Source organism: Protopterus annectens, chromosome 5.part0 (assembly GCF_019279795.1).
Source record: "Protopterus annectens isolate FY-2018-M chromosome 5.part0, PAN1.0, whole genome shotgun sequence".
NCBI classification, from domain to species: Eukaryota; Metazoa; Chordata; order Ceratodontiformes; family Protopteridae; genus Protopterus; species Protopterus annectens.
This window is the reverse complement of record NC_056735.1, coordinates 378,111,271-378,139,175: the sequence shown is the minus strand read 5'-3', so window position 1 is coordinate 378,139,175 and position 27,905 is coordinate 378,111,271. Positions and strand designations below refer to the sequence as shown.

The following is a 27,905-nucleotide window of genomic DNA, read 5'->3' as shown; positions in this document are numbered from 1 at the left end:
GAGGTGATAAAAGCAATGGCCAGTATCAGAAGAGACCAGGATCTATCATACACTGTTGCAAATAAACTAAAATATCAGCATAGACAGAAAAACTTGGATATGTACATAAATAAATATAAAGGAAACATATAAAATAAGCAATTTATCAATGACCAAAATGTTTTATAGAGAATTGAGGATATAAAGTAGGAGAAGCCATTCTAGATTTCTGTCTTGCAAATGGCTTGATAGTAGCCAACACATGGTTCAGAAAGAGCGAGTCACAAGATCACATACAAGAGTAGTCAACATGCAACTCGGGTAGACTTCCTCCTAGTAAAGAAAAGCCACTGGGGTAGAATCCATGATTGCAAAGTCATCCCCAGTGAAACAGTTGGCACACAGCATAAACCACTAGTTGTCACAATCAGCTGCAAGCAGAGGTCAGAGGAGGCTCTAAGGTCAGCAGAGACCAGGCTGAAGACCTGGAAGTTGACTGGGGAGAAAGTACAACAGTTCAAGGAATTACTCAGGGCTCTAGCACCCCAAGTAGAGGAAAATAGGTGGAGTTGTAGAAGAATGACAGTGCCTTAAAACATGTGTTAGGACTACAGAAAAGATATGTGGCCAAGCCATGTATGGAAATAAGTTACATAAGGAAAGCTGGTGGTGGAATGCAGAAGTCCAGGAAGTCCTCAAAAGAAAGAGTGCAGGAAGACGTGGGAGATAGAAAAGACTGACCAGGCTAGGAAGGACTACTGGTTGGCTAACAATGAATCCAAGAAAGAAGTTGCAATAGCAAAGAATAGGGCATTGGAGGCACTGTACCAACTTCTGGAAAGTGATTCAGTAAGGGGCACAAAGAAATTGTCAGGTTGCAAGACAAAGATGGAAAGGTAAAGAAGATAGTCAAACACCTTTCATAAGGGATGCCAGCAACAACCTGCTCATCAGTCCAGAGGAAATCAAAGGCAGATGGAAGGAGCATTTCCAGCAGCTTCTGAACGAAGAAAACCCCACAGAAGCTGTACTGCCCCAGAAATAGCCTACGATGAGAGAAGAGGAGCCCACCCTAGAAGAAGTAAGAACAGCACTAAGGAAGATTGTCAGGGAAAGCAGCAGGCTCAAGATGAGGTCACAGCAGATATGATAAAGATGATGGGTGAGATAGGGGAGAAGTGGCTCCTGAGGGTACTAATAGTGTGGAGAGAGAGGCGTATCCCAGATGACTGGAGAATAAGCATACTCGTGCCACTGTACAAGAACAAAGGGGACATGCACAACTGTGGGCAGTACATTGGCATCAAACTCCTATCACACTGCATGAAAGTTCTGGAGATGGTGATTGATAAATGGATACGCAGAGTAGTAGAATGTAAAATGGGAGGTGAGCAGTTTGGATTCAGATCAGGATGCAGCACAATTGACCCGATGTTTGTTTGTTTATATTGAGACAGATACTTGAAGCTAGAGATTGGGAGAGAGTCCAACTGGGCATTCATAGACTTGAAGAAAGCATATGAAAAGGTCCCAAGAAAGCTGATTTGGGTAGTACCACGGTGGTTTGAAGTCCCAGAAACATTGGTAGAATTAGTGCAGGCTATGTACAAGGACCCAGTGGGGGTGGGTGTACATCCGAGTTCAGCTCTGAGCCTACTGCTGTTCTTACTGGTGATGGACTACATTAACAAACAGATTGGAGGGGAGGGATCAACAAAGCTGCATGTAGACGATGTAGCAGTACAGGCAGACTCTGAGCTAGAACTTCAGCAAAGGATAGGAGAATGGAATGCAATTCCAAAATTTCTTAGGGTTTTATTTATGGCATTTTTGGTTAAATAAATTGTTTTTTGTCTTTTACTGCTGCACATTTTGCTTGATTTATGAAGTTGTTTGAATTGTAGGAGGTATTAAGGGTCTTTTGCCAAAGCTTCCAACATTTTGACTCTTTTAGACATCCGCTGTTTTATGGCATGAGTAAGCCAGGTAGCATTGTTGTTTTTTAATTTGTTTTTGCCGTGTGGGGGCTAGATTGTTTAGAATATCTAAGAAGGTTGAATTAAAGAATTCAGAAGCTCCGTGTAGTGGGAGGACTTTGAGAATGCTCCAATTTACTTGTGCCAGGGTGTCATTTAGAGGAGTTTGGTTGAAACTGGAGATCTTTCTAGTTGGTCTGTACTGGTGTTGGCCGGGGGGCTAGGATGGATTTAATTATGTATGCTGGGAGGTAATCACTTGGGGTTTGAGGTCGAGTCCCTGCTGAAACTACTTTGTGTGTGAGACTAATATCCAGTCTATGATGGAACCACCAGTTGTTACTCTGTTGGGTCTAGTTACTTTTTTGATAAGCTGGGTATAATTGAATAGATTTATTTATTGAGGGTTGCTTTTTTTTTGTGACCCCTGTCCAATCTATGTTGACATTTCCAAGGATAATTGTCTCACTGGTAAAGGTTTTTGAATTCCAGGCAAGGGTTTGTTCTGGGATGGGTATACTGTTGCCTGGTGGGATATAGATCCCAATGATGCAGAGCTCTTTGCTGTAATAATTTTGGCAGATGCGAATTGCTCCCATCCTACATAACTTCCCTGACTGTGTTAATACTCTCTACAAGCCAGCTAATCTGTGAACAACCTCCTATAGTCTTATAATGCTTAGCATTAAAACTTCAGGAACTAGCATTCTATATTGAACTTTAATTTGTCTGAAATTAATTATTTTTAATGCATCAGATTAATTTGCTCTTGCAAATGCCAATTTTTGTAACTTTGTAACTGTGTAGTTTTATAATTATCATATCATGTAACCTTGTATACTGTAATATCTGTACTTTTTGGAGCTTTGCTCCCCAGGACTCCATTGAAAACAGGCTCCTCGTGGCCCAATAGTCCATCCTGGCAAACAGACTGCAAATAAATAAATAAATTGTGGGGTGTGGTTGGTATATAGTACTAATGTGAAATGACTTTGTGTTAAATTAATGTAACACCTCCAACTTTTTACTGGGTCTTTGTATCTTAAGCAGGAGTAGCCAGGTGGTAGAAATTCTGACTTTTTTATACATGGTTTAAGCCAGGTTTCTGTAGTTGCTATAATATGTGGCCTACTGTGTGAAATCCAGGCATGGAAGTCTAGAATTATATCCCTGATACTTTGCAGGTTAATGGTTGGTATGGTGAGAGATTTGTTGGTTTGTGAGATTTAGGGTTGAACCCCGGAAGTTTTGCTTTGAGAGGTAGGTTTGTGGTTATTAGTTTTCTTTTAAGTATGGGATGTTTGCATAGAGTTTAGGCTAAGTTTAGTATTTGCTTCAGTTACTAGTTTAAATGTGGTAGCAGAATGATTGTATAATGCAATTAGCCCTGGTTGAATTAGGTGGTCAGTGGGTGTAGGTGGACTTATGGTGGAGGTGATAAGTACAGGTTTTAAATTGCGGTGTATTGTAAAGGTTTTAAATTGTGGTGTATTGTGTTGATGGAAGTTAAGTGCAGAAGGGCAAGGAAATCGAGGTATATTGGGAGGAGCAATGGTGAGATAATGGATGAAGTAATATTGAAAAGTGTAGGTGTAGTGCTGATTGGAGGGTAAGCAGAAGGTGAACCTGTCTAGGAATAAAGGAAATCTATCCTGGGGTGAGTGGGGATGGGGGTAGGATAGGGGAGTCAACCCGACTGCAGCAAGGGTGTATAGAGAGGGTAGCACCTGGAGCTAGCAAAGCGACAGCAGAATAAAACTATCAGTATTAGTGTAGACAGTAACCAGGTAAGTTCAAATTGTATTAATTCTCTCCATCCCATCTTTGCCTGTCCAATTCCATTAAGTATTTGTTTTCCATTTTGTCTCTAGTTTCAACTTTATAGCATCCATCATAATTGCTCAGTCATAACCAATGGCCATTCTGTCTGATTGCATGCAAAGTATAAGCCTCTGCTTTGCATATTAAGTCTGCACTTGGGTTGTATAATTACCTGCATGGACCAAGTATGCTAACCTTATCTGTGCTGCCTTAACCTATCCTTTCAGTTATAGTGTTCCCAGTTTTCCTGTACCAGCAGGACCATTTTCGCCCAGTTGACTCTGTCGGTTCTCGCAAAATAATGTTCTCACTTCTCTATTAATATCATGCACGATCTTATCTTTTTGTCAGTAAACATATGTCTGCCCCATATAAAAGCACCAGTGGGACCAACAGCATTTTTATACCTGAGTTTTGTTGTCTGTGTCCATTTCTTTTTTCCATAACCTAATCTTGCAAATGTTTTTTTTTGTTTAGGCTCTGCCCTCATTTTCTTCTCTGCAAATTCCACTTCCTTCTTAATCCATGTACTCTAGTACCTCATCTTTGTTCCCAGAAGAGTGGATCATTTTGTACTAGTGCATGTCTAGGTGAGTAATTCTCTGCAGTCACTTTTTTCCACTTATTTGTATCCTGAGAGCTTTTGAAATTGCTTTAACAGCAAAAACAAAGCTAGGAGATCTGCTTTTGGCATTGCTAGGTATAACATTATATTGTCAAAAAACTTTTTTTTTTTCTTGATGCCCATTTAACTATAAGTTAACTTATAATCTTTGCAGCTAGTGATTCTAGGTATAATGTGAACAGTAAAGGGGAGAGAGAGGACAGTATTGCCTGATTCCCCCTAATTAAACTGAATCCTTTTAAGGACCCTCAGTTTTTTGTATATGCTTCTGAACCTTTGTACATTCCCATTATTAACTCAGTGCTTTTCTTCTGAGATACTGTTTGCTTCTGATATTGTGCATGCAAATTCCCAACTGACCCTGTTAAATCTTTCATAGTCAACCCTCACTATTGCTCTGATGGGGTTATTCTTTTGTTCAGCGTCTTTTTGAATTCTCTGTGTAATACAAATATTGTCCAATATCAACGTTAGTAAAATTATCTGTCCTCTGTGAATCCATATTAGTCTAGACCTGGTTCCCCTCTTATCCTGTGTTGGCTACCTTGTAGCTCATACTGTCATGAAGAATTTTACAGTCGCAATGTAGAATTTACATTGGTCTATAGAAACCAGAGTCTTGTCAGATCCTTATCCTTCTGTGGAAGCACTGCCTCTACTGCCCCTTTTCCATGATTCAAAAGCTATTTGATAGCATTCTAGAATGCTATCTTGTAATTTTACTTTTTCAGTTTCCAAATCCATTATAGGTATACCATCCAGAACTGGGGATTTTCTACTTCCAAACTTTAAATCGCATCCTTATTCTCCTCTGTACCATTTTTCCTTAATAAGAACCCCCCCCCCAACTTCCTTCTCTTCTCTCCCCCACCGCTCCAGTCTCTACTGTTCTCTGCAAGTGCAGAGTCCTCAGGAAGTCCTGTGTCCTCCCATCTGCTTCTACACATTCATTCTTTTAGTGCTTATAGAAACTCCTCATTATATTTTTTGTTTAATATGACCTTGAGATCCCTTTAGGGCGGCCACGGTGGTGCAGCGCTTAGTGTTGTCACCTCACAGCAAAGAGGTTCTCCGGTTCGATCCTCGGCTGGGGTGCCTTCTGTGTGGAGTCTGCATGTCCTCACTGTGGTTGCGTGGGTTTCTTCCGGGTGCTATGGTTTCCTCCCACATCCCAAAATGGATTGGACACTCTAAATTGGCCCTAGGTGTGAATGCGTGCGTGTGTGTGCCTTCTGTGGAAGGTTGGGTGCCGGGCTGGCAACTTGACACCATAAAACTCCACTGCCAATCATGAGCGGACAGGTGATCCTCTGTGGCGACCCCTAATCGGGGAAAAAGCCAAAAGAAGAAGATGGCCTTGAGATCCCTTTATTTTCATTGTGACCAGGTTTCTTTTGATTATTGATTTATTATTTGTACTTTTTGACTTCTAAGATTCTGTGCTAGTAACTTCTGTATGATTGGGATATTAAATCTTTACTCTGTCATGCATCTGTATTCATTTATGCTGTCCAGAGGTTCCTCCATCTGTCTGTTAGGCTCTTGGATCTGCTGTTCTTTTCTATACCATACTACAACTTTTTAATCTTCCCTGATCAGATGTTTTCTATATTCCTTTGTCTTCTTAGTCTTCATTTTGACTAGGCCTCTAAGCTCTTGCTTTAGTGAATCCCAACTTTTAAGGCTGTAACTTTTTCAAGGAGGGCAAGGCCTGCAAGCCCTAGTGTGTGTTCTAAGCTATCCATCCTTAAACTATGTATAAAGGCAGACAATGAATTGTATTGCTTGACATGCAAGTAGTCTATTCCATGGGTGATCATGGGTGATCTCTCCATTTCAGATTTATTCTCTGTTGTAGATTCGGACTGTTCTATTGACTGTACTGTTTAACACATCGAGAAAAAAAGGAGGTCTTGGAATCCTTGAGGGCATGGAATGCTAGGCGTAGGTCTCACTTTGAGTCTGTGACACTGCGTGCAGGGTGAGTTGACTGCAGCCTTTCCTCATACATAGCTAAAACTGGATATCCTTTTTATTAGGAAGCTCTGCAGTCTTTTTTATGTTTTGTCTAATAATGGAGATGCCAGAGGGTCCATTATATTTTCTAGTGGATCTAACCAGGGCAGAGTATAAAATAAGTTATAGTTTTCTTGGTGACTAGTTGTAATGTATACAAGGACTTCCTACCTTATTTGCCAAATGGTGATCAAAGCAGAGGGAGCCATCTACCTAGGTGCCCAAATCTCTGAGAGACTTGGAGAGTGGGATGTCATGGGTGCTGTAGGTGGCAGCATTTGATTTTCAATAGAAAATAATATTGCATTTCTTAGCATTTAGCTTGATCTCTTTCTTATTGCACCATGTGTTAATTCATGATAATTCCACTTGAAGCAAATTTTAATTGGTGATTTGACAACTACATTGGATATAAAAAGTGTACACACCCCTGTTAAAATGCCAGGTTTTGTGATATAAAAAATTAGACCACAGTAAATCATTTCAAAACTTTTCCCACCTTTAATGTGACCTATAACCTGTACAGTTCAATTGAAAAAACAAATCTGTTGGGGGAAAAATATAAAAAATAAAAAACGTACAATAAGCTGGTCGCATTAGTGTGCACACCCTTAAACTAATACGTTGAAGCACCTTTTGATTTAATTACAGCATTCTGTCTTCTTGGATAGGAGTCTATCAGCATGGCACATCTTGACTTGGCAATACTTGCCCACTCTCCTTGCAAAAGCTCTCCAAATCTGTCAAATTGTGAGAGCATTTCTTGTGCACAGCCCTCTTCAGGTCACCCCACAGATTTTCTATTGGATTTAGGTCTGATCTCTGGCTGGGCCATTCCAGAACTTAAATTTTCTTCTGGTGAAGCCATTCTTTTGTTGATTTGAATGTATGCTTAGGGTCATTGTCATGTTGAAAGGTGAAATTCCTCTTTATCTTTTTAGCAGACGCCTGAAGGTTTTGGGCCAAAAGTGACTGGTATTTGGAACTGTTTATAATTCCGTCCACTTTGACTACAGCCCCAATTCCAGCTGAAGATAAGCAGCCCCAAAGCATGATACTGCCACCATTATGCTTTACCGTAGGGATGATGTTCTTTTGTTAATGCGAAGTGTTGTTTTTGCGCCAAACATAACATTTGGAATTTTGGCCAAAAAGTTCAACCTTGGTCTCATCAGACCATAACACATTTTCCCACATGCTTTTGGGAGACTTGATGTATTGTTTTTCAAATTTTAGATGGTCTTGGATGTTTTTCTGTGTAAGAAGAAAAGGCTTCCATCATGCAACCCTACCCCATAATCCAGACATATGGAGAATATGGGAGATTGTTGTCACATGTATTACACAACCAGTACTTGCCAGAAATTCCTGCAGCTCCTTCAGTGTTGTTGTAGATCTCTTGGCAGCCTCCCTGACCAGTTTCCTCTTATCTTTTCATCAGGTTTGGAGGGACGTCCATTTCTTTGCAATGTCAATGTTGTCCCATATTTTCTCTTCTTTTTGATGACTGTCTTCACTGTGTTCCATGGTATATCCAGTGCTGTGGAAATGTTTTTGTACCCGTCTCCTGACTGATGGCTTACAAAGCATCAAAAGGATCCCGTTGTTGAAAGGTCTGTGCAACCCATGGCTTTTGCTGTAGCAGGCAACTGAGTAAATGTCGGGAAAATCCTACTAGGACAGCTGAACTTTATTTGGGGTTAATCAGAGTCTCTTTAATTGATGGCAGGCATGTACCCAAAAAGACTGAATGCTGTAATTAAATCAAGAGGTGCTTCAGCAAAGTATTAGCTTAAGGGTGTGCACACTTATGCAAATAGCTTATTGTATGTTTTTTTTATTTTTTCCCCTAATAGATTTTTTTTTTCAATTGAATTGTACAGGTTATAGGTCACATTAAAGGTGGGAAAAGTTTTGAAATGCTTTATTGTGGTCTCATTTTTTATATCACAAAATCTGGCATTTTAACAGAGGTCTGTACACTTTTTTTTTTTTTTTTATATCCACTGTACACCCAACTTGCAGTCATTGGCGAACTTGGCCAGAGATCGTGGTTAGTGTTGAGATAGAAGTAAACACTAAAAATGAGGTGGCCGAATACAGACCCACTGGGAATGCTATTGGTCACCTTTTCTTTAACTAAGGCGGCATCACTGACCCTGTCGACCTCTGTTGTGTCCTTGAACCAGTTTGTAATCTGGCATACCACATAGGGAACTCTGTTTAGTTGCAAACCTGTCATGTGGTATGTTATCAGCTGTTTTTGCAATGGTCCAGGTAATCGTTGTGAATAGTGTGACCATTTTTGAAAAGATCACACAGACCATGGAAAGAGCTCACAAGATTGAGGAGGCATGACAAATGTGAAGTGCTGTAGGCCGCACCTGATAAACTTAATCCTAGTTAATGAGGTCAGTGATGCATTCTATGGATTTGCAGATGAGACTAGTAAGGCTAATGGGTATATAATTGCTTGGGTCAATAGTGAGCCAATATTATGAAGTGTGCTATTGATTTGAAACCTAGCCTGTGGCAAAATGTAGGCTGAACAACTTAAGGAGGGGATCATCAAGGGCTTTGTTGAGACTATAAGATGACCAGAATGTTGGACCCATTGAAAAAGTAATTTTGGTCTTGGATAACATTTTAAGGATATGATCCTTGGAGAATGGGGGGGGGGGGTGATGGGATTCTGGCATGTTTGGGATGGGGATGATCATTTCAGGGGAGAAATTTTCAGCAAACTTATCAGCCAATATGTTGGTGGTGCCCTTAGGATTTGAATAAGAGGTGACATTATCAGTTCTGAACAATGATGTGATTTATTCCTTAGTCTTTTTTAACATAACTGAAGAAGGACTTGTTATCCTTAGCCTCAGAATTAAGCTTGCACTCATAGGAGGCTTTCCCGGTTTTAATTGCTGCCTTCATTTTTGTTATATTTTTTTATATTCTCTTTGTGATGAGAGGCTCTGGCCTTACACGTTAATATAAGCAGGTTCCTCCTTGTTTTGTAAAATTTTATGTTAGCTGGCTGTTGTGGAGGTTTGAATTTGTTGCTGTCTTTGGCTTAGGTGGAGACAGCCTTCTCAATGCATTTATTTAAACAATCATGTAGATTCTTGGCACAGGAGGCTTTGTATTTCAGCACCATTGCAGTCTCTAAATAGTGTGGTGTCACCAGTCAGTTTACTCCCCTGCTGTTCCCACCCAGTCTTCCTTCTTCAATTCAAGTTGCTGCTTGCGATTGTCTGCTCACATTCTGTGATATGCATGTCGGAACCAAAATTTCTTATTTGTTGAAGTACAAGATCTAAAGGACGTTCATGATCGAAACTTATATTACCCACTGGTACTAACCCCTCTTTCAACTTTCCTTATCCTCTCCTATTAACCCTTGAACCTCAACACCTCCTTCAAGTAGCCTGCCTCTATTACTATGTCATCCTTTATTGTCCTGCTCCCTTCTTCTTTACTACGTTCTCTCTCTCACACACTGCAAATATATGTTCTCCCTACTCTGTCCTACTTTCATCATAGTCTGTCACTACACTACCCCTCTTTTGTTCCTTCTCCCTTCTTTGTCCTACATCTAATAAGCCAGCACCTCACTGTTTGACAGCTTGTAACCCTTCCTTCCTCAATATCCTTCCAACCTGCATACTATACAAATAATGCATCTAGGATTCTACTTAGTGGCGGCTGGTGACTTAAAATCAAAGTGGGGCTGCAGGAGACACTTGCATGGGGTGGGGCCAAGTAGAAAGGGGTGGGGTTAACTTCACAGGGTGGAGCTATGGCACAGTTGGATCAACATTGATTGAGCAGTTATTTTATGTAAAATGGTAAGCACAATCATTATTGCATATGCTAAATAGTCTACCAAATACTAGACTAAATCAACCACATTTCAGAGCTAATGAGGTGTTTAGGTTATATATCCGCACAAAAACCAAAACATCTCTAAACAGTAAAAAAAATAGTTTGGTCTTGACTGTATGAAACTGTCATGAGTACACATGATGTAAACATACATTGCACTGTATCAAACAGTCTTCATTTTGTACAAATCCAAGTGAAAAGTAAGATTCATCAGAAGTACCACTGTACTATCTTAATTTATTATTCACAGTTCCAGGTCACTCCAATGCCTAATGTGCCAGTGGTTCTGAGAAACATTGACACAGGCTTGTATGACTGACCTTACCAAAATACACATTAATCTTGCAAAGCCAGAATTACAACAGTAGAGAGCAGGGCCAGTCAACTGGATTCATTCAAAAACAGCCCCCCCCCCCGCAATTTCACTTAGCTGGCAGGAACATTAGTCACAACTTGTGTGTCAGCTCACATTGCACAAATGCATATTATATTATTATTTATTTTACTTTTGTTTACCCAGCTTCATCCAACTGTTTTTAGTCAAAATACACCATGTGAAGTTGTACAATCTCGCCGTTCATTCTTTACTGATGGGTTCGGAGCAGATCCCTCGGCTCCGATATGGCCAGTTGCAAAGCTCGAGGTCTTCCAAATAGCTCGAGGCCAAGTCCCTATCCATGATGCACCTGGAATTTTCCCAGATCTAGTTTGCTGCTGCAATAGATCGGAGGTACTGCATTAGCTCGGGCCAGTAAACTGTTTTTTCTACTTCTTTATTACTGATATTTAGATTGAATACTTTAGATAGTTTTACAAAGCTCTTACAGCTTTATAGTGTGTGTTACTGCATTTTAGTCCCTTCCCTTAGTGTTTTATAAAAATCTTCTAGTGGCCTCTTGTTTTAGGCCTAGTTTAAAAAATTTGCTAGTTAATAGAGTGTGCTTAGTCAGTGACTTTTGTCACATTTTTTGATAAGAAATTTAGTGTGTAGTGTTTTTTCTCTGTAGTGTGTTTAGCCTTCACTTGTTTTAGGAAAGGCTTAAATTTATAATTACTGTTCTAGTTTTCGTATTAACAGTAATGTGTCTGACTTGGATATTTCCTAGTATATTTAGACAGTGTGTTATCTTCATTTTTTTTGCATAGTCTGCTTATATTGTGTGTTAGACAGTTGTGGTGACAGCAAAGGATTTTCCTGTCACACACACGTATATATATTGACCTTTGCATTTCTGCTGTGTGTGTGTGACTTAGCCTGATTTTTTTTAAGGCTTCTTGTAGCTAATTACTGTTAAAATTGTGTTTGTGTGACAGTAATTTTTCTCAAGGTTTCCAATGGCTGACCCAAGACAAGCACCCCAAGTTTGGGTTTAAAAAGTGCCCAAAGTGTGGCCAAAAGATGTCTGTAACAGGCAGCCACGTTAATTGTGTATACTGTCTAGGAGCCCTACATTTACAAGACAGTTGTGCTATAGGTCATTCCTTCTCCTCAAGGGCCTTACAGGAGAGGAAGAGAAACTTGATTGACAGTGGGTCATTGAAACTGTCGTTTCAGGAAGCTTTGAGTGACCAAGATGGATCCAGCAAGTCCTCAAAGTGGAAATCGAAGAAATCCTTGACTTCGGCTCCACTGCCATCGGAACAGACCATCTTTTACTTTCGGTGCTGGTCCCCAGTATTGCAACCGGTGTCTGAAGCTACTGAGAGTCCATTACTTCAGTCGGTATCACATTTGGTGCGATCCTGTCAGTCCTCTGTCAGCCTGTCAGATCTGGATGTGGATCGTGTGGTGCAGAAGCTGTTATTGGCACTGACCTTGACAAAAACGTTATCGGCTTTGACCCAAATGGCTTCGGAGCTCAAACTATTCCTCCTCCGAGCCATGCTGGTCCTTTGGAGCCTGTCCTGGTGCCGAGGGTGTCGAATGTTTATTCGGATCCATCGGTTCCCTCGCATTGGAGCAGAGATGTCTCAACCAGTTCATGAACAGTAATTGATCCATTAAATTCCAAATACTTGCTATTCATTAGCAGGTCAGTAGCCCAAGCAGTAAAAGCCAGTGTTGTTGTACCTGAGCCTAAAAACTACACTAGCCTGGGGCTTATGGATTAAAGGGGTGTATATTACAAGCATCTCCTGCCACGTATTTCTCACATCCCAAAGCTTCACTTGCCTTGTTTATTGGCCATTGTTATGATCCTATACTCTTGACTGGCTATGAAGGTAATGCTTCTTGGTGTTCCACACCTTTCTTGGGATTACACTCTAGACAGGTGCTGCACTGTACAAGTACATCATATCAGACAACACCACAATAGAACCAGAGCATACTACCTTGTTAAATACTCTCTCTATACTACAGTACAGCTGTAAAGTATTAACCAGGTTGAGTGGGTGTTATTGCCTAGCATAATTACCCACTCAAAAATACCTTGCTGCATACATCGTTTTAATGATTTCAGTGCGATTCATTTCTGCCACCTTCCAAGATATCAATGCCATCTAAGAGTATGCAAGTTAAATTTAAATAAAAAACAAAAAAAAAACAGGACTACCAAATATTTATTTAACACTTGGAAAGTCCGACTTGGAACAAGCCGATTTTCAGCAGAGGACTTAGAAAATAAATGAAGTTGCTTGCACACCACCATCTAGTTTCAAAATATTGAATTATTGGGAGAGGTACAGTCTGTACAAGACAGGGTTACCAGAGCAGGGTCATTTACTTCAGGCACAAGAAAATTTTCTTAACATTAGCTAAAACAAAATCCTTTTGACTTACCTCAAAAAAATGAATGATGAGTGATTGACTGAGACTGTCTGTTTCCATCATGAACAGCAAAGTAAAGTAGGCTTTTTTTAAGTAGCTGCTAGCTAGGTCAGGAATCCAGAAATCTTTCCTTCCTGTAGCAAGCGCCCAAAGCAAGCTGTTTGCAATCATATTCATAGATTCATAGATTCATAGATTCATAGATTAGTACTAAGCTATCTGCCCTTGCGGGCCATTGTAAGCCTAGCCAATTATCCCTTGTGAGACTCAAACCCTGCACCTTGTGTTTGTAAGGCAAACACCTTAACCATTAGGCAATGGTAGCACTAGCACACCCGCATACCATACGGTATCAAGTAACCAAAAGTACCTGTCCTGCACTGCCTGCTACTACTGATTGGTTATCGCTCTCTTTCTAAAAAACAGCGAGAACCAATCAATAGCCATCCTGCCATTCGTATCACGTAGGTGATTGCAGATGTAGCAGTCCGCCCCCTTTCCACTTTACTGTGTGTTTACCACACAGACTTCTGGGCATCACACACTGATGCAGAACTCTCCATAGTCTGGACTGCCTTTACAGCAGTCTGAGACAGTCAAGCTTTACAAAAAAAAAAAAAACCCAGAACTCACCAAGCAGTGAGCATGCACAGTTCAAGTTCTGGGACTTTGTGAGTCAGTCAGTCTCGTTTTTGCAGCACAAGTCAGCCAGTTTTAATTTATAAATATGTTATTGTACAACACGAGTGTTCTTTTCTTTTTCTTCACACAGCTGGGGGGGGGGGCTGCAGTATGATGCCATGAGCCGCCACTGCTTAGTGGTCATAGAAACTGTTTTAAATCCAAAACTGAATACCTCTCAAGAATATTACTAACTGTTTCAATCATGACAGTGTCTTTGGCAATCCCTGTATATCTCTAAATGTGTTCATATCTCTTGTGTGTGTATACTGTGTGTATCTCTGTATTTCAAAGTGAGTCGTGAACAAATGTTAAAATTATGTAAATGTTTTTACCTGTAACTGGAGCTTTTCTCCCCAAGTCTCCACTGAAAAAGGACCTCTGTCCAGTTGTACTTTCCTGGTAAACAAATGTAAAATAATAAATATATTAAACACCCCCTTTTTAAATAATCTTTATTAAATCCGTCCAGCCGCAATCCCTATTTCCCATTTTTCAACGTGGGGTCTGGGTGTCACTTCAACAGGGACAATCATCTAGACCCACAGTTTACATTGCCAGGTAGCTAGCCCTCTCTCTTCCCTTTTAAATTGCAACATGGGTCTGTTGCTGCCATCCCGTAAACCTCACAATTCCTAAGCATTATTCTGTAAGTAGTGGTCCCAGACATTCTGTTTATTTCTTTGAAATTTGCTCCTCCCCTTTTGTAAAGGAGATAAAAACTGGATGTAGAATCTTTACAATGTTCAGTACACCCATTACTAGAAAATGGAAATGAAACAAATTGTAATTGCTTGCTTTTTTGCAGCCAGTAGCAGTAAAATTTAGTTAGGACTTACTATGCATGTATCCCATCTCAAAAGAATCTTTTCTTTGGTTGATACTGTTTCTTCAAAAGTAGTCTGTAGGTAACTTGCTTATTTTTTTATTTAATCTGCAAACTTGTTATATTCTCCAAAAAATGTCTCTCTCGCGCGCTCTCACACACACACTGACTAGGAGCCATATTCAACAAGCTGTCAAGAAGGACATAAAATGGCTAGTCAAATAAAACTTGAAGTGCATACCATTAAAAGTTTGGGCCTCCCTTTTCAAGCTGTTTGATAGCACTTCTGCTTACCTCAATTTTGGGAGACCTCCCCAACATTTGATGTATACCCGAGGAAGTATCCTCTGAAGTCTAATTGGGGTAGAAAATACCTGTGCAAACACTTCCATGCAAAAGTCCTAAACCTTCTGGACTTCATAGCATACTTGAGTTGACTTTAGACTATAAATTTCTTTCCACTGTTTAAATTACTTTCCCATTCTCATCCCCAATCCTTTTTTGATCTCCTCTGATTCTTCTGGTTATCCTACAATATTTTATACACTCCACTAATTATCCCTGTGTTTTACATATTATTCTGTTGTAGACTTGACAAAAAAAGGCTACCAAACTTTCTTTGACTTAGCACTGTCCTGTTCTTTTCCACTTTTCTTTTGCCAGTATATTAACCCTTGATAAGGGAATGCTATCTGTAACTTTCAGTTCAGAATCGTGCTTAGCCTCGTCCCTCACTTCCCTTTCTCTCCTGTTATTTGCTGTCAGTACTTTGGTTACCTTGCTAATTTCCACCTGCACATCACAGGCTGTTCATGCCTGTTTTCTGTATCCCTTCTAGCAGACAATCTCTATTGATATAAAATCTACTTTCTCAATTCCCATGTTAGTTTACTACTTGAAATATTTTATTATACCATGATCCCCCCAAAACGTGCACGCTGATTGGCCAGCGTGCCCGTTGTAAATCGAGATATACTAATGGAAAAAGGTCCGGTCGCCCGGACTTTTTTCCATTAGTATAACTTCGTTTTAAACACTGTCTCGCTATGTTAAATGGGTTTAACATGGCGAGACAGCTTTAAAATAAGCAACAGAGATCTCCGTTGCTTATTTTAAAGCTGTCTCTATGTTAAACCCATTTAACATAGCTTGGCAATGTTAAAACAACGGAGAAAGCAAGATCTCCGTTGCTTTTAGTGTCTCGCTATGTTAAATGAGTTTAACATAGCGAGACAGTTTTAAAATAAGCAACGGAGATGTCCGTTGCTTATTTTAAACTGTCTCGCTATGTTAAACTCATTTAACATAGCGAGACATAAAAAGCAACGAAGATCTTGCTTTCTCCGTTGCTTTGCTCACAACTCTGATGTACTGCGCGGCGCGGTACATCAGAACTACCGCAGATGCCAGACATCTGCGGAAGGGCAGTAAACAGGCATTATACTATGCCATTATTTAAGAAAAGTAACAGTTTCTTTTCTTAAATAATGTCATTATAATAGCAATAACCACTTCTGGGTGTGGGTAATGCTAAATTTACCCACGGTTGGCTTTGTTTGGTCCCTCGGGCTTCCCCTCGGGACCAAACCACGCCAACCGTGGGTAAATTTAGCATTACCCACACCCAGGCGTGGGTTATTGCTATATTAATATAATTCTATATGGTTGTTTATTTCTCCTTTAGGACATGCATCCAGAAATTCTTTTCTTTATTTATTGAACTCCCCCACCCCCCAATTTCATCATCACCCTTTTCCAGTATCCATTCTGATTACATTAAACCACCTTGTTATATGAGAATTGTCTTAGTCCCAGTTAACTCTTTTCTCTTCTGTTACTTTAACTCTCTATTAATTGCCGTCTACAACTTTTGCTTTGGCTGATAAGAAATAAGCCTGACTTAAAGGGACTAAAATAAGTTCAAAGCTTGTAGCTTAGTATTCATATACTCAACTGAGCTTCCTGTTTTCTTAAGTTTTGTATTATCTTCTGTCAAGTTTCTTCCTTCAGATTCTTAGCTGCCATAACAGAATCCTTTTTAATACATGCCCAAAAATACCAATGTATGGTAAACTATGCACCCACACACTGTAGTTTTTGTTTTATCTTTTTTCTTTTGTTTTGGGTTACTTTCATTAGTTTTAAGTCTTTCCAAGGTATAAAATAATGTCAAAATATTCCTGAGCACCAGCATGTTCTTTTTTTGGATTTATCAAATACAACATTTTGTATGTTAAAGCTGACTTTATCACTGTGCCACTTACACCGTTGAATTTGTGAATCCCTTATTTTGTTTGCTAATGGCTCTAAATAAAGAAGAAATAAGAGGGGAAGAGGACACAATTGCCCGATTCATCTATTCCAACACAGCTTATAATTGTGATTTAAAAATGACAGTGGGTATATGTGAAGCCAGGTTTGAAGGGTCTTTACCCTGTTTAGGTAATAACCACTGCAGCTTTCTTCTAAGTTGCTGATACCTCACCTTTTTTATTTAAATATTGGTAACAAAGCCTTGCAGATTATCGAGCTTTCCTCTAATAACTTTCAAATTTCTCAGGAATATTGTACAGTGCTCCTGGAAATGCTCCCATTTAATGTGATTATACATTACTATTTATTTTACTGCTACGTGCTTTAGCTATTAATTGAGCCTCAGCTTCCTTTATTCTTGGGATAACATAAGTCCATAAGCATTTAATTTGTGCTTTTTCTTGATTTCCTCATTCCTCTGCTTTATACAAATGTTTGTAAAACTTTTTAAAATCTGTTTAATATCTCCATAGGGAATCTCTGCATGTGTTTCTAGTCATGAGCTTCCTAAGTTTAGCTACAGCTTTTTCTCAACCTTTCAAGAAATTAAAGAAAATATCCAGGAGTAGCCACCAAACCACGATGCAGAGGCCAAAAAAATGTTTTATTGAACACAAAAGCTCAAATCAAATAAACTGTGAAGCGCTTTTCATTTGATCTATGTCAAACTTCTTCAGACAAACAGCAGCAATGATGTCATTTCCTTATATAATTTCGAATTGTCAGCTGATGAACAATCTAATGATGTCATTTCCTTTTCACATATTGGTTATCAGTAATGCGCCATCTACTGGTTGGTTACCAAAATAACTGGATGTTTTTACAAAATTCATTAAAAAGAGCACAAAAATTCATTTAACAAAACAACATATTCATGAAATCTTTTATTACCACATTCACTTACGATCACAGTCTTATAAAAGATGTTTTGATTCGTAATTGGAGCATTGTTATGGAAGACAACTTGTGTCGCAACATGCTGCCCAACGCAGTGAACATGGTATATAAGAAAGGGAAATCTTTTAAAGAAATATTGAAATATGGTTGTTATGATCGTAATAAGAAAAACAGAGGTATGGTGAAATGTGGTGCCTGTAAATGGTGTCATAAAATTAACACAGGTTCTATTTTTAAAATCAGAGACATCACATATAGAATTAGATACACATACAATTGTAAAAGTAAAGCGATTGTGTATCTTGCCCAGTGCAACCAATGCACAGCATTTTATATAGGCAAAACTGAGAGGATGTTTACTTGTAGGTTGTATGAGCATGATTATGCCATCAAAAAAAGCATTAAACATAATGCTTTAGCCAAGTATATAAAAGAATTTCCTTCTCATTCTTTCGGTTTTGCCATTATAGATCATGTTACTATTAGTGATAGGTCTGCTTGGCCAGTTTTATTAGAATTGAAAGAATTAAGATGGCAAATATTGACACAATCTGATACATGGCCAGGTCTCAATGAGAGAACATCTATCACTCCAGTATTAAAACTTAAAGCGTTGCACAGGGGAAAAATACATTAATATATTAATATTCAGAATTATGCTTTACAAGTTTGCAATGTTTGATGCACAGTGTTGTGTGTAATTAGATTTTTTACTAATGCTTGTATAAAATTTTTTAAAAAATTAGATTTTTAATATATTTTATATACATTTTTCAGAATATTATTATTAGAATTTTGCTAAATGAATTTTTGTGCCCTTTTTAATGAATTTTGTAAAAACATCCAGTTATTTTGGTAACCAACCAGTAGATGGCGCATTACTGATAACCAATATGTGAAAAGGAAATTACATAATTAGATTGTTCATCAGCTGACAATTTGAAATTATATAAGGAAATGACATCATTGCTGCTGTTTGTCTGAAGAAGTTTGACATAGCTCAAACGAAAAGCTCTTCACAGTTTATTTGATTTGAGCTTTTGTCTTCAATAAAACATTTTTTTGGCTTCTGCATCGTGATTTGGTGGCTACTCCTGGATATTTTCTTCAGTTTGTTATTGTTTATTTTCCAATGTCTGTTGCATCTCAGCAGGAGGGAGCCGTACAGCCCACGGGTTCGCAGGATGGCCTTGAGCAGTCTATTAATAACTTAATTGCTTTAATTCTACAGTTAACACATCGAGTGGACAATTTGCAAAACAAAGTTCATACCATTGTTTCCCCTCATCTTGTTCAAGAGGGTGTACCAGTAGACCTTGTTGGCAGCAGCGGTGATTTCCATAATACACCAGTTTGTTTGAAAGAGAACAAACGAGGTGGTACACCTGAAGTAGCTTCACATTCAGGTGTTCAGCTTGAATATCAAGAACTCCCGCATGGGTCTGTTCATAGCGACCCTAATGGAAAGCGGAAAAATCAAAGTTTACCTATTTTACATGAGTGGCTAAAATCTTCATTTGCATTCAATGGAACTCCCACGTCCAAAGATACTACATCTGAATCTTTGTTAAACACATACGATTTAAAGCTTGCTAGATGTCGCAAACTTCAGCTTGAAAATTCATATTTGAAAGAGTGCTTGAAAAATAACATCATTCCAAAGGACTTCGATTTTGGAGATATCCTATGGGGGTAGTCAATAATTCTTCTATGCATACAGAATTATTGCAATTATTCGACAAATGCGGTAAGGAACTTTTGCTCATAATAATAAAATACAATGAGCTTGAAATTGATACTTTGGTTAAAAACTTGGACATTTTAGACAATAATATAAGACAAGATAAGTATTTTGAAAATGTAAAATATGAAATGACACGAATTTATAATTCCATAGACCAATATATGGCTAGGTTGAAGCAAACTAAAATAGAAAAATTACAAATAGACCTTAAATAATATGCTAATGGGGTAGCTTACCCTAAACCTTCTGTGCCTCAAAATAGACGCACACCTAGCCATAATGGTCAACGCGCACTTAATAATAATGATGATTTTGATTCTGATGGACACATGACGTTTTTACCACAACATGATTTTCCTAAAATTAGAAGGTCCGAAAGACTAAAGAATAAGTCAGTCAGTTCTTACGCTGACGCAGCGGGGTATATGGGAGCCAGACCAAAGAGCAAAGAATGGAGGACTTAATTCCTATAGTGTCTGGTGTGGACAATCATGTATGTGATAATTTTAATTGTGAAAATGATGATATGGACGCATGTTCAAACCATTCAAACCACATTTGTTTTAATACATCTGGTGATTTTGCTGTATACAATTTTTCAGATTGTGAGATTTATGTGAATGTAGCTAATTTTTTGTCAAAAGGCATTTCTTTTGTGCCAACAGCTAAATTTAATTTTACTGATTTTTATCATTGATTTAAATTATTTTTACGTAAATTAAACTTTAGTTTATTATACCAAGATAATTTACAGAATAATGTTTCTAAGTTTCATATAAGTAGTACTTTCAACCCACCTTTGCACCCCAACTTAGTTTTGTTTGAGAAGGTTTGTCAACATGAATTACTTAATTATAAGAACATGGTTTCTCACATTGATGTTGAATCTAATTTATCTGAAATCGAACTTTCTGCACTACATAATTTGAAAACACACAAAGTAAGAGTTATGAAACCGGACAAAGGTGGGGGGGCTGTTATAATGAATCAACATTCATATAATGAAAAATTATGTAATATTTTAAATACAGAAACATATGTTAAGGTTTCTTTGAATGAATTAAACCAGGCTTACAGTAGGCTATATTCACAGTTAAACGACATTTTTTTAGAGAGGAGATTTACCATAGAGCAATATAATTATTTACGTGTCATTACACCAAGAATTCCGGTTTTCTTCGGAATACCAAAGATACATAAAAACAGCCTGGATCCTCCAATGAGACCTCTTATTGATGGACGTCAGTCAATTACGTCAGCTAGTGCGCAATTTGTTGATTATGAACTTAAAAAAATCATCCAGAAATTTGCACATATTTGTAAAGACTCATGGTCTTTTTTAGAAAAAGTAAATGAAGTAGAATATTGCACTAGTGACATTTTGGTCACAGTTGACGTAAAAGATTTATATTATTCCCCAAGATATTGGTCTTGAATGGGTAAGTGAAATTTTACTTGAACAAAAAATTGACAATACATTAACTAATTTAATTATGGAATTACTTGAACTTGTTTTGAGCCACAATTTCTTTACCCATGATGGCCATTATTATCTCCAAAAAAGTGGTATTGCCATGGGCTCCTCTTGTGGGGGTGCTTATGCCAACATTGTGATGATCTTTTGGGAGAAGACATATGTCTTTTCTAGTATCTACAACAAGTTCATCAGATTTTATCAGAGGTTCCAAGACGACATTTGTATCTTTTGGAAAGGTAGTTTAGATTCTTTGAATGAATTCTTGGCACACATTAATAGTACTACTACATTTTTAAAATTTACTTATGAAGTAACATTTGATTTTTTGAATTATTTGGATGTCCATCTGGTCAAAAATGAGTTTGATAAATGTTACACGGCAACCATTTATAGGGAAAAAAACTTACAGTAACTCTTTTCTGCATTACACAAGTTGTCATCCTTTTCAACAAAGGAAAGCAGTGGTAAAAGGTCACTTGTATGAGCAGCTCGCATGATAACTACATTCATGGAATTTCTAGTTGAATGTGACAATCTGCGATGTATGTTTTTGAGCAGGGGATACCCAAATGATTTACTGGATGTAGTGACTCAGGAAGTTGTTACTAAACATCAAATTGGATTTTATAAACCCATATTGAACAAGCCCATGGTCAACCTGGCAGATTCACATGATGAGCATACTACTATTACTAGAACAACTTTTCAACAAAACAACATATTCATGAAATCTTTTATTACCACATTCACTTACGATCACAGTCTTATAAAAGATGTTTTGATTCGTAATTGGAGCATTGTTATGGAAGGCAACTTGTGTCACAACATGTTGCCCAACACAGTGAACGTGGTATATAAGAAAGGGAAATCTTTTAAAGAAATATTGAAATATGGTTGTTATGATCGTAATAAGAAAAACAGAGGTATGGTGAAATGTGGTGCCTGTAAATGGTGTCATAAAATTAACACAGGTTCTATTTTTAAAATCAGAGACATCACATATAGAATTAGATACACATACAATTGTAAAAGTAAAGCGATTGTGTATCTTGCCCAGTGCAACCAATGCACAGCATTTTATATAGGCAAAACCGAGAGGATGTTTACTTGTAGGTTGTATGAGCATGATTATGCCATCAAAAAAAGCATTAAACATAATGCTTTAGCCAAGCATATAAAAGAATTTCCTTCTCATTCTTTTGGTTTTGCCATTATAGATCATGTTACTATTAGTGATAGGTCTGCTTGGCCAGTTTTATTAGAACTGAAAGAATTAAGATGGCAAATATTGACACAATCTCATACATGGCCAGGTCTCAATGAGAGAACATCTATCACTCCAGTATTAAAACTTAAAGCGTTCCACAGGGGAAAAAATACATTAATATATTAATATTAATATTCAGAATTATGCTTTACAAGTTTGCAATGTTTGATGCACAGTGTTGTGTGTAATTAGATTTTTTACTAATGCTTATATAAAATTTTTTAAAAAATTAGATTTTTAATATATTTTATATACATTTTTCAGAATATTATTATTAGAATTTTGTTAAATGAATTTTTGTGCTCTTTTTAATGAATTTTGTAAAAACATCCAGTTATTTTGGTAACCAACCAGTAGATGGCGCATTACTGATAACCAATATGTGAAAAGGAAATTACATCATTAGATTGTTCATCAGCTGACAATTTGAAATTATATAAGGAAATGACATCATTGCTGCTGTTTGTCTGAAGAAGTTTGACATAGATCAAACGAAAAGCGCTTCACAGTTTATTTGATTTGAGCTTTTGTCTTCAATAAAACATTTTTTTGGCTTCTGCATCGTGGTTTGGTGGCTACTCTTGGATATTTTCTTCAGTTTGTTATCATTTATTTTCCAATGTCTCTTTCAAGAAATTAGACAAAGGAAAAGGATTTTTCTTAAGTTATTAAAATAGTTGCCTATGTCAACTTTTCTAAACTAATGCATATTGTCCAAATACTCCCTTATATTGCCTTTCTCATTCTGCAGTTGCTCAATTTCTTGCTGTCTGAGATTCCCTTTCTTCTGCAATAGCAATATTTTAGCATTTATTTAACTCTCTCTAAATAATCAGTTACTAGTTTCCCATATCTTGTTTCCGTCATGTTTTAACAAATCCACATTCATTTTATACCACTCACTAGCTATCCCTTCTAAAATTATTTCCTTCTTAATGATGCTTGAATCATACTGCGTCCCTTTTCTTAAGTTGTTGTCTTTACCAGACGAATAAGAAAGTGTCAGTGTTTATTTTTTTACATTACTACTCTAAATCTTTATCTTCATTTTTATTGGTGTATGGTATGATATTTATTGCCTGACTTTCTAAGCTTTTATACATGTCATTATGAAATATTTCTACCCAGTTATTATATTTTGGGGAATGATGTGTAAAAGTCTCTCCCAAGTTCATTTTACATGTACCATACCAAAAATCTCATGTACCACTTCAGAAGTCTACTGTGGTATGTTTGTATTTTTCCCTTCTAGGTCCCCATGTTACATCCTCACCATGAAACGTCAGGTTCCAGTCTCTACCTATAAATACTAATCCCCGATGAAAGCTTATTTCTCCCAAAAATCTCTGAAGCTCTATAATGTTAGTGTAGGTGGGATGTAAATACTCCTTCCATCTCAGTAATATTTGGCTATCACAAATCTACCACTTTATTCCTTTTCCATCAGTATTGGGGGCGGGTTCCCTCTTGTTAGTATTACATTTCCCCTTTTTCTTCCTGATATTCTGATGAACAGTCACTATGAAACCCTTTCTTTTTCAAATTCATGTGCTCATTTTGTATCCAGACGTGAGTTCTGTAGTATTATTCGAACCATATACCTCTTAATATAATTGAAAACTCTTTGCGGTTTGCTTAAAATTGTTGGACTGTTTGCATTTCATGTTTTTGTTAAAGCAGCCATTCTGAAAATGTTACTCTCAACATTATTATACATGATGCTTCTTTTGAGAATATATTTCCATTTTGCAGGTTACATATACCTACTGATTGGCAGTCTGATTTTTGTGTATAGTTGCTTATTTTCATCTCCTAGGTTCATAGGCAAATGCTAGGCTCGCTTCCCTTGGAGGCTATTTAAGCCTAGCAATTTTCCATGTTTGTGCTCTAAATAACCTCATCCCATTTGGTTATAGGTTGGCCTTGCTCCTCCCATGGTCAATAATTATCGTCATCAAGGGTAATATACAACTGGGATTATACCTTAGATAATTTGAGGAGACCCATACATGGGATAGAGCATGTAGTAGTACAGGGAGCAATCCTGGGGTAAATTTTCTATTTCCCATCCATAGATCCAAGTTATGCTTAAATGTGGACAGGAGTGAGCTTTATTTTATCCTGATGGGGAAGTATGTGTGATGCCCCACCACTGGCCCAGTAGTCAAGGAGCCTCGATCCTCACCACTGACAGCAGTGGGGGACGTACATTTGGTGGATGACGTGTGCACACACGGTATTTCCAGATGCAGCTCTCTGCATCAAGTGCAATTTTCCTTAAGAGCACACAGAGACCACAGTCAGTCCGGGGCTGGTTTCTGCCTCTTTTCTCCAGATCCCCAATAAGACTCTCCAATAAAACATCTATAGAGTTGTAATCTCAGCTGAGGGACCAAGCCAAGACCTTCAGCACCCTCTCTGTCCAACTAGTGCTAAGTGTCCTGCCCAAGTAGCTGACACACATGCTTTTTGAGGTTTTATTTACACGCACACACCTGGGAAAGGCTGACAAAGGTTTACTAGCTATGCCTACTTCTGTCCACACACACGCACCTGGGAAAGGCTGGCACAGGTTTACTAGCTATGCCCACTTCTGCCCAAACTATAAGGTAGTTATTACTGCCACCAGCCACCTCTTTATCAGCTACTTTTAAGGCCCTTAACAAAGGGTGTCCTATCTTGCTGTGTAATGTTACTGTCAATACAAATGGTAGTTTGACCAAGAGCAAGGCTATTAGGAGTGGCCTACACTGTGTCACTAAATAACTATGCAAGTACTCCCAGAACATAAATGTCTCTACACAGATCAGCCACAATGAAAGGTTTAAATATATTTAATAATAAAAGAACAAGAAAATACTCATTTTATACGTACAGTTACATCAGAGTTCAAAATCACAGGAAATATTTAAAACATCACAGTGCAGTCCCATATAAGGCCTCTAAATTAAGCTCTGCTATATTCCTGACTATATCCAAGAGAGTTACTATACCCTAGTACACTTGGAGCAGCAAGGCAAATGTGGTGAATGGATCTTGATGTTGTCAGGTCAAAGACAAATACAGAATACTTTCTCTTACTAAGACTTCTCAAATTAGTATCACAAATATTACTGCTGGGATGGCTTGCAGAATGACGTCATTTCTTGTCATTTGACTCTATCCCAGGTGAAAAACAACCATTGATGCAGCTGGTAGCATTTACCTGTGAAAATACATACACAAACACAAGGGCTTTTTCTCAAATCTTTATACTTGCTGGAAGTCATAAAACAATAAAACACTTTTAAGACAATGCAGAAAGTTTCCTAGTTTTAGGCATCGTCTCTCATTGCTGCCATAAAGTAATTTAATTTCAGATATTTTTCTGAAGTTAACCTCTTGTTTTCTAGTTTCCACTGTTAAAATATATACATTTAAACATTATCTTTCCTGGCAGGGCATGCTGTGAATCTATTTTTAAACAGCAGTTTGTAAAATACCTCTTCAGCACACGTCTGTACAAACCATCTTGTATGACATGCAGTTCTAATACATTTACACAAGCATATGAATCATGTTGATATTCACAAATGACATATAATTATTTACAAAATTCCAGATAGCTGGGCTGACTGCATCTCCTTTTGTGACAGTATGTTCCACAGCAACGGTATCCTCTGAGATACATCTGTTGCTCCAAACCATTTTATTGATGTTGCAGAAGAGGTTTAGCTCCCTAGGCAGTGTTTCTCAGGACATTGACTTGCTGATGTGCAGTAAATCCATCAGTAATGAGTCAAAGGATACCTTGTATGCCTGACACTGGTCACCTCTTAGCAGTCTGTAAGATGCATAGTACAGTGTCAGGGCTTTGAATTGACACTGGGGCGCGCTAATCAACATTCCACTCCCTCACCAGCCATCTTAGAAGTCCCTACTGTAAATAATTTCTTGACCTTGTTTATTTAGGAGTGTAGTCTTCAGAAACTACAAATGAGAGTGGCATTCTGTTCTGAAACCTGCATATTTGTTTTATATTTATCTGGAGGTTCTTGAAACCATACTTTTTTTTCTTCAAAATTGTACATGCTGTGTATGTATGTTAATTGTACTGTCTCACTCAGTTTTGCTTTTCTTTATGGAATTGCATTGATTTTGTAAGTATAGTATTTAGACTATTTTGAAATGTTTATACATAGAGCTTGTAGTCTACATATGCATAGCATGTTTGAGCTTTGAATGTACATGCCAATAGTAAAGAGACATTTCCGTGTTAAGTAATAACTAAGGGATGGTTAATTCTGTATTTATTTCATACTTTCTGCATGTCACAAGTTGTCTGAAAGGGTCTTCAGGCAAGCTGATTTTCCAGGTTGGCAAGTAGATGAGCTTGAAATAGCAATTTTTGCTTTCTTCATCTATGCTGTGTAGAAAAAGTTAATGGTGACCTCATTTTTTTTCTTCCACAGTGACAAATGGCAAACGTAACACACTACTTCCAGAGCAGTACAAAGGATTTCACATTTGGACCATGGAAACTCAAGGCAACAAAAGATCACATCATGAAATCAGCTGATATAGAGCAGTAAGTAATCAAGGAAACACTGTTTTAGTTAGTGCTGGATTTGTGAGCGCAGTTTAGCTGAACTGCAGTTACCCTCTTTACAGCAAGGCTCTGCTACTGTTAATTTTGTATTTTGGCTAGTTAAACATTGTGAATTCCAAAAACATTTCTGTCACAGGCAGTCTGTGCAGTAGTTGTAGCACACTGTAGTTTCTCCTGTTCTTATATTGATGGAAATGTAAGTAAAACACTTTTTCCCACATTTATTTAATTATTTAATGTATTTATTTAAGTTTGATGACCAGGGAAGTCCACTAGGCCAGGAAGAGCCTGTTTTCAGTGGAGGCCCGGGGAGAAAAGCTCCACAATAATTGCAAGTTACATTTCACATGTTACAAAAAGACATAGTTTGTACAGCTAATTAAACAATTTACAGATGAGCTCCATGATATTTGCAATTGGCTTGTCACAATGTTACAAACAAGAAAAGACATAATTCAAGACAGAAAGTTCAACATTTACATAAAGTGAATATTTTTGTTATAAACTCGATTGTAGGTTTAACATTTCAAAATGTATAGCTACTAGCCATTAGTAGGTTAGGAAAATATTATGCATGGAGAGGGTAATAGTATATTTGAGATTGGAAGATTGGAGAGTATAGTACAATAGATATTAGAGAGGAAATTAGTTTTTAGTAGGGGAGGGAGTGTTTTGGGTGGGATGAAGTAATAGTAGAGGTAGTTGGATGAGTCAGTGCAAGGTGGAATGGGGGGGTTTAAGTTGGAAGATAGAGCGTGACAAGGGTATTCCCATTTGGAAGAAAGATGATAGAATAGCTGAGATTTGAAATTTGTATGGTTGGGTAGGTTGTATAGGTGTGTGGGGAGAGAGTTCCACTGTTTAGCTAAGGAGTGCGAGAGCAGTAGATAGCCAGGAGTTCGTGCAGGTTTGTGGACCTGAAGGAGATTTTGATTTTTGGATCTGAGTGAGCAGTTGGGAATGTAAGGTTTTAAGGAAGTAGCGAGAGCTGGGCAGTTGGCAGGTTTAAAGAGGAGTTTGTGGGCAATGGTAAGTTGTAGGTA

At 37.9% G+C, this 27,905-nt stretch overlaps 1 protein-coding gene across 4 annotated transcripts in view; it reads left to right on the top strand.

The window, feature by feature from the left end:
- TIPRL (TOR signaling pathway regulator) overlaps nt 1-27,905 on the top strand; it is a 443,844-nt gene that overhangs the window by 57,908 nt on the left and 358,031 nt on the right. For 2 of the 4 annotated variants that reach the window (XM_044072347.1, XR_006364970.1), the window contains exon 2: nt 26,726-26,841. In XM_044072347.1, coding sequence (XP_043928282.1) covers nt 26,732-26,841 — 110 coding nt within the window. In that variant the 5' untranslated portion in view covers nt 26,726-26,731. Of the gene's footprint in view, nt 1-4,253; nt 4,367-26,609; nt 26,629-26,725; nt 26,842-27,905 lie in introns of those variants that run through there. The other 2 variants (XM_044072348.1, XM_044072349.1) reach the window with 2 other exon arrangements.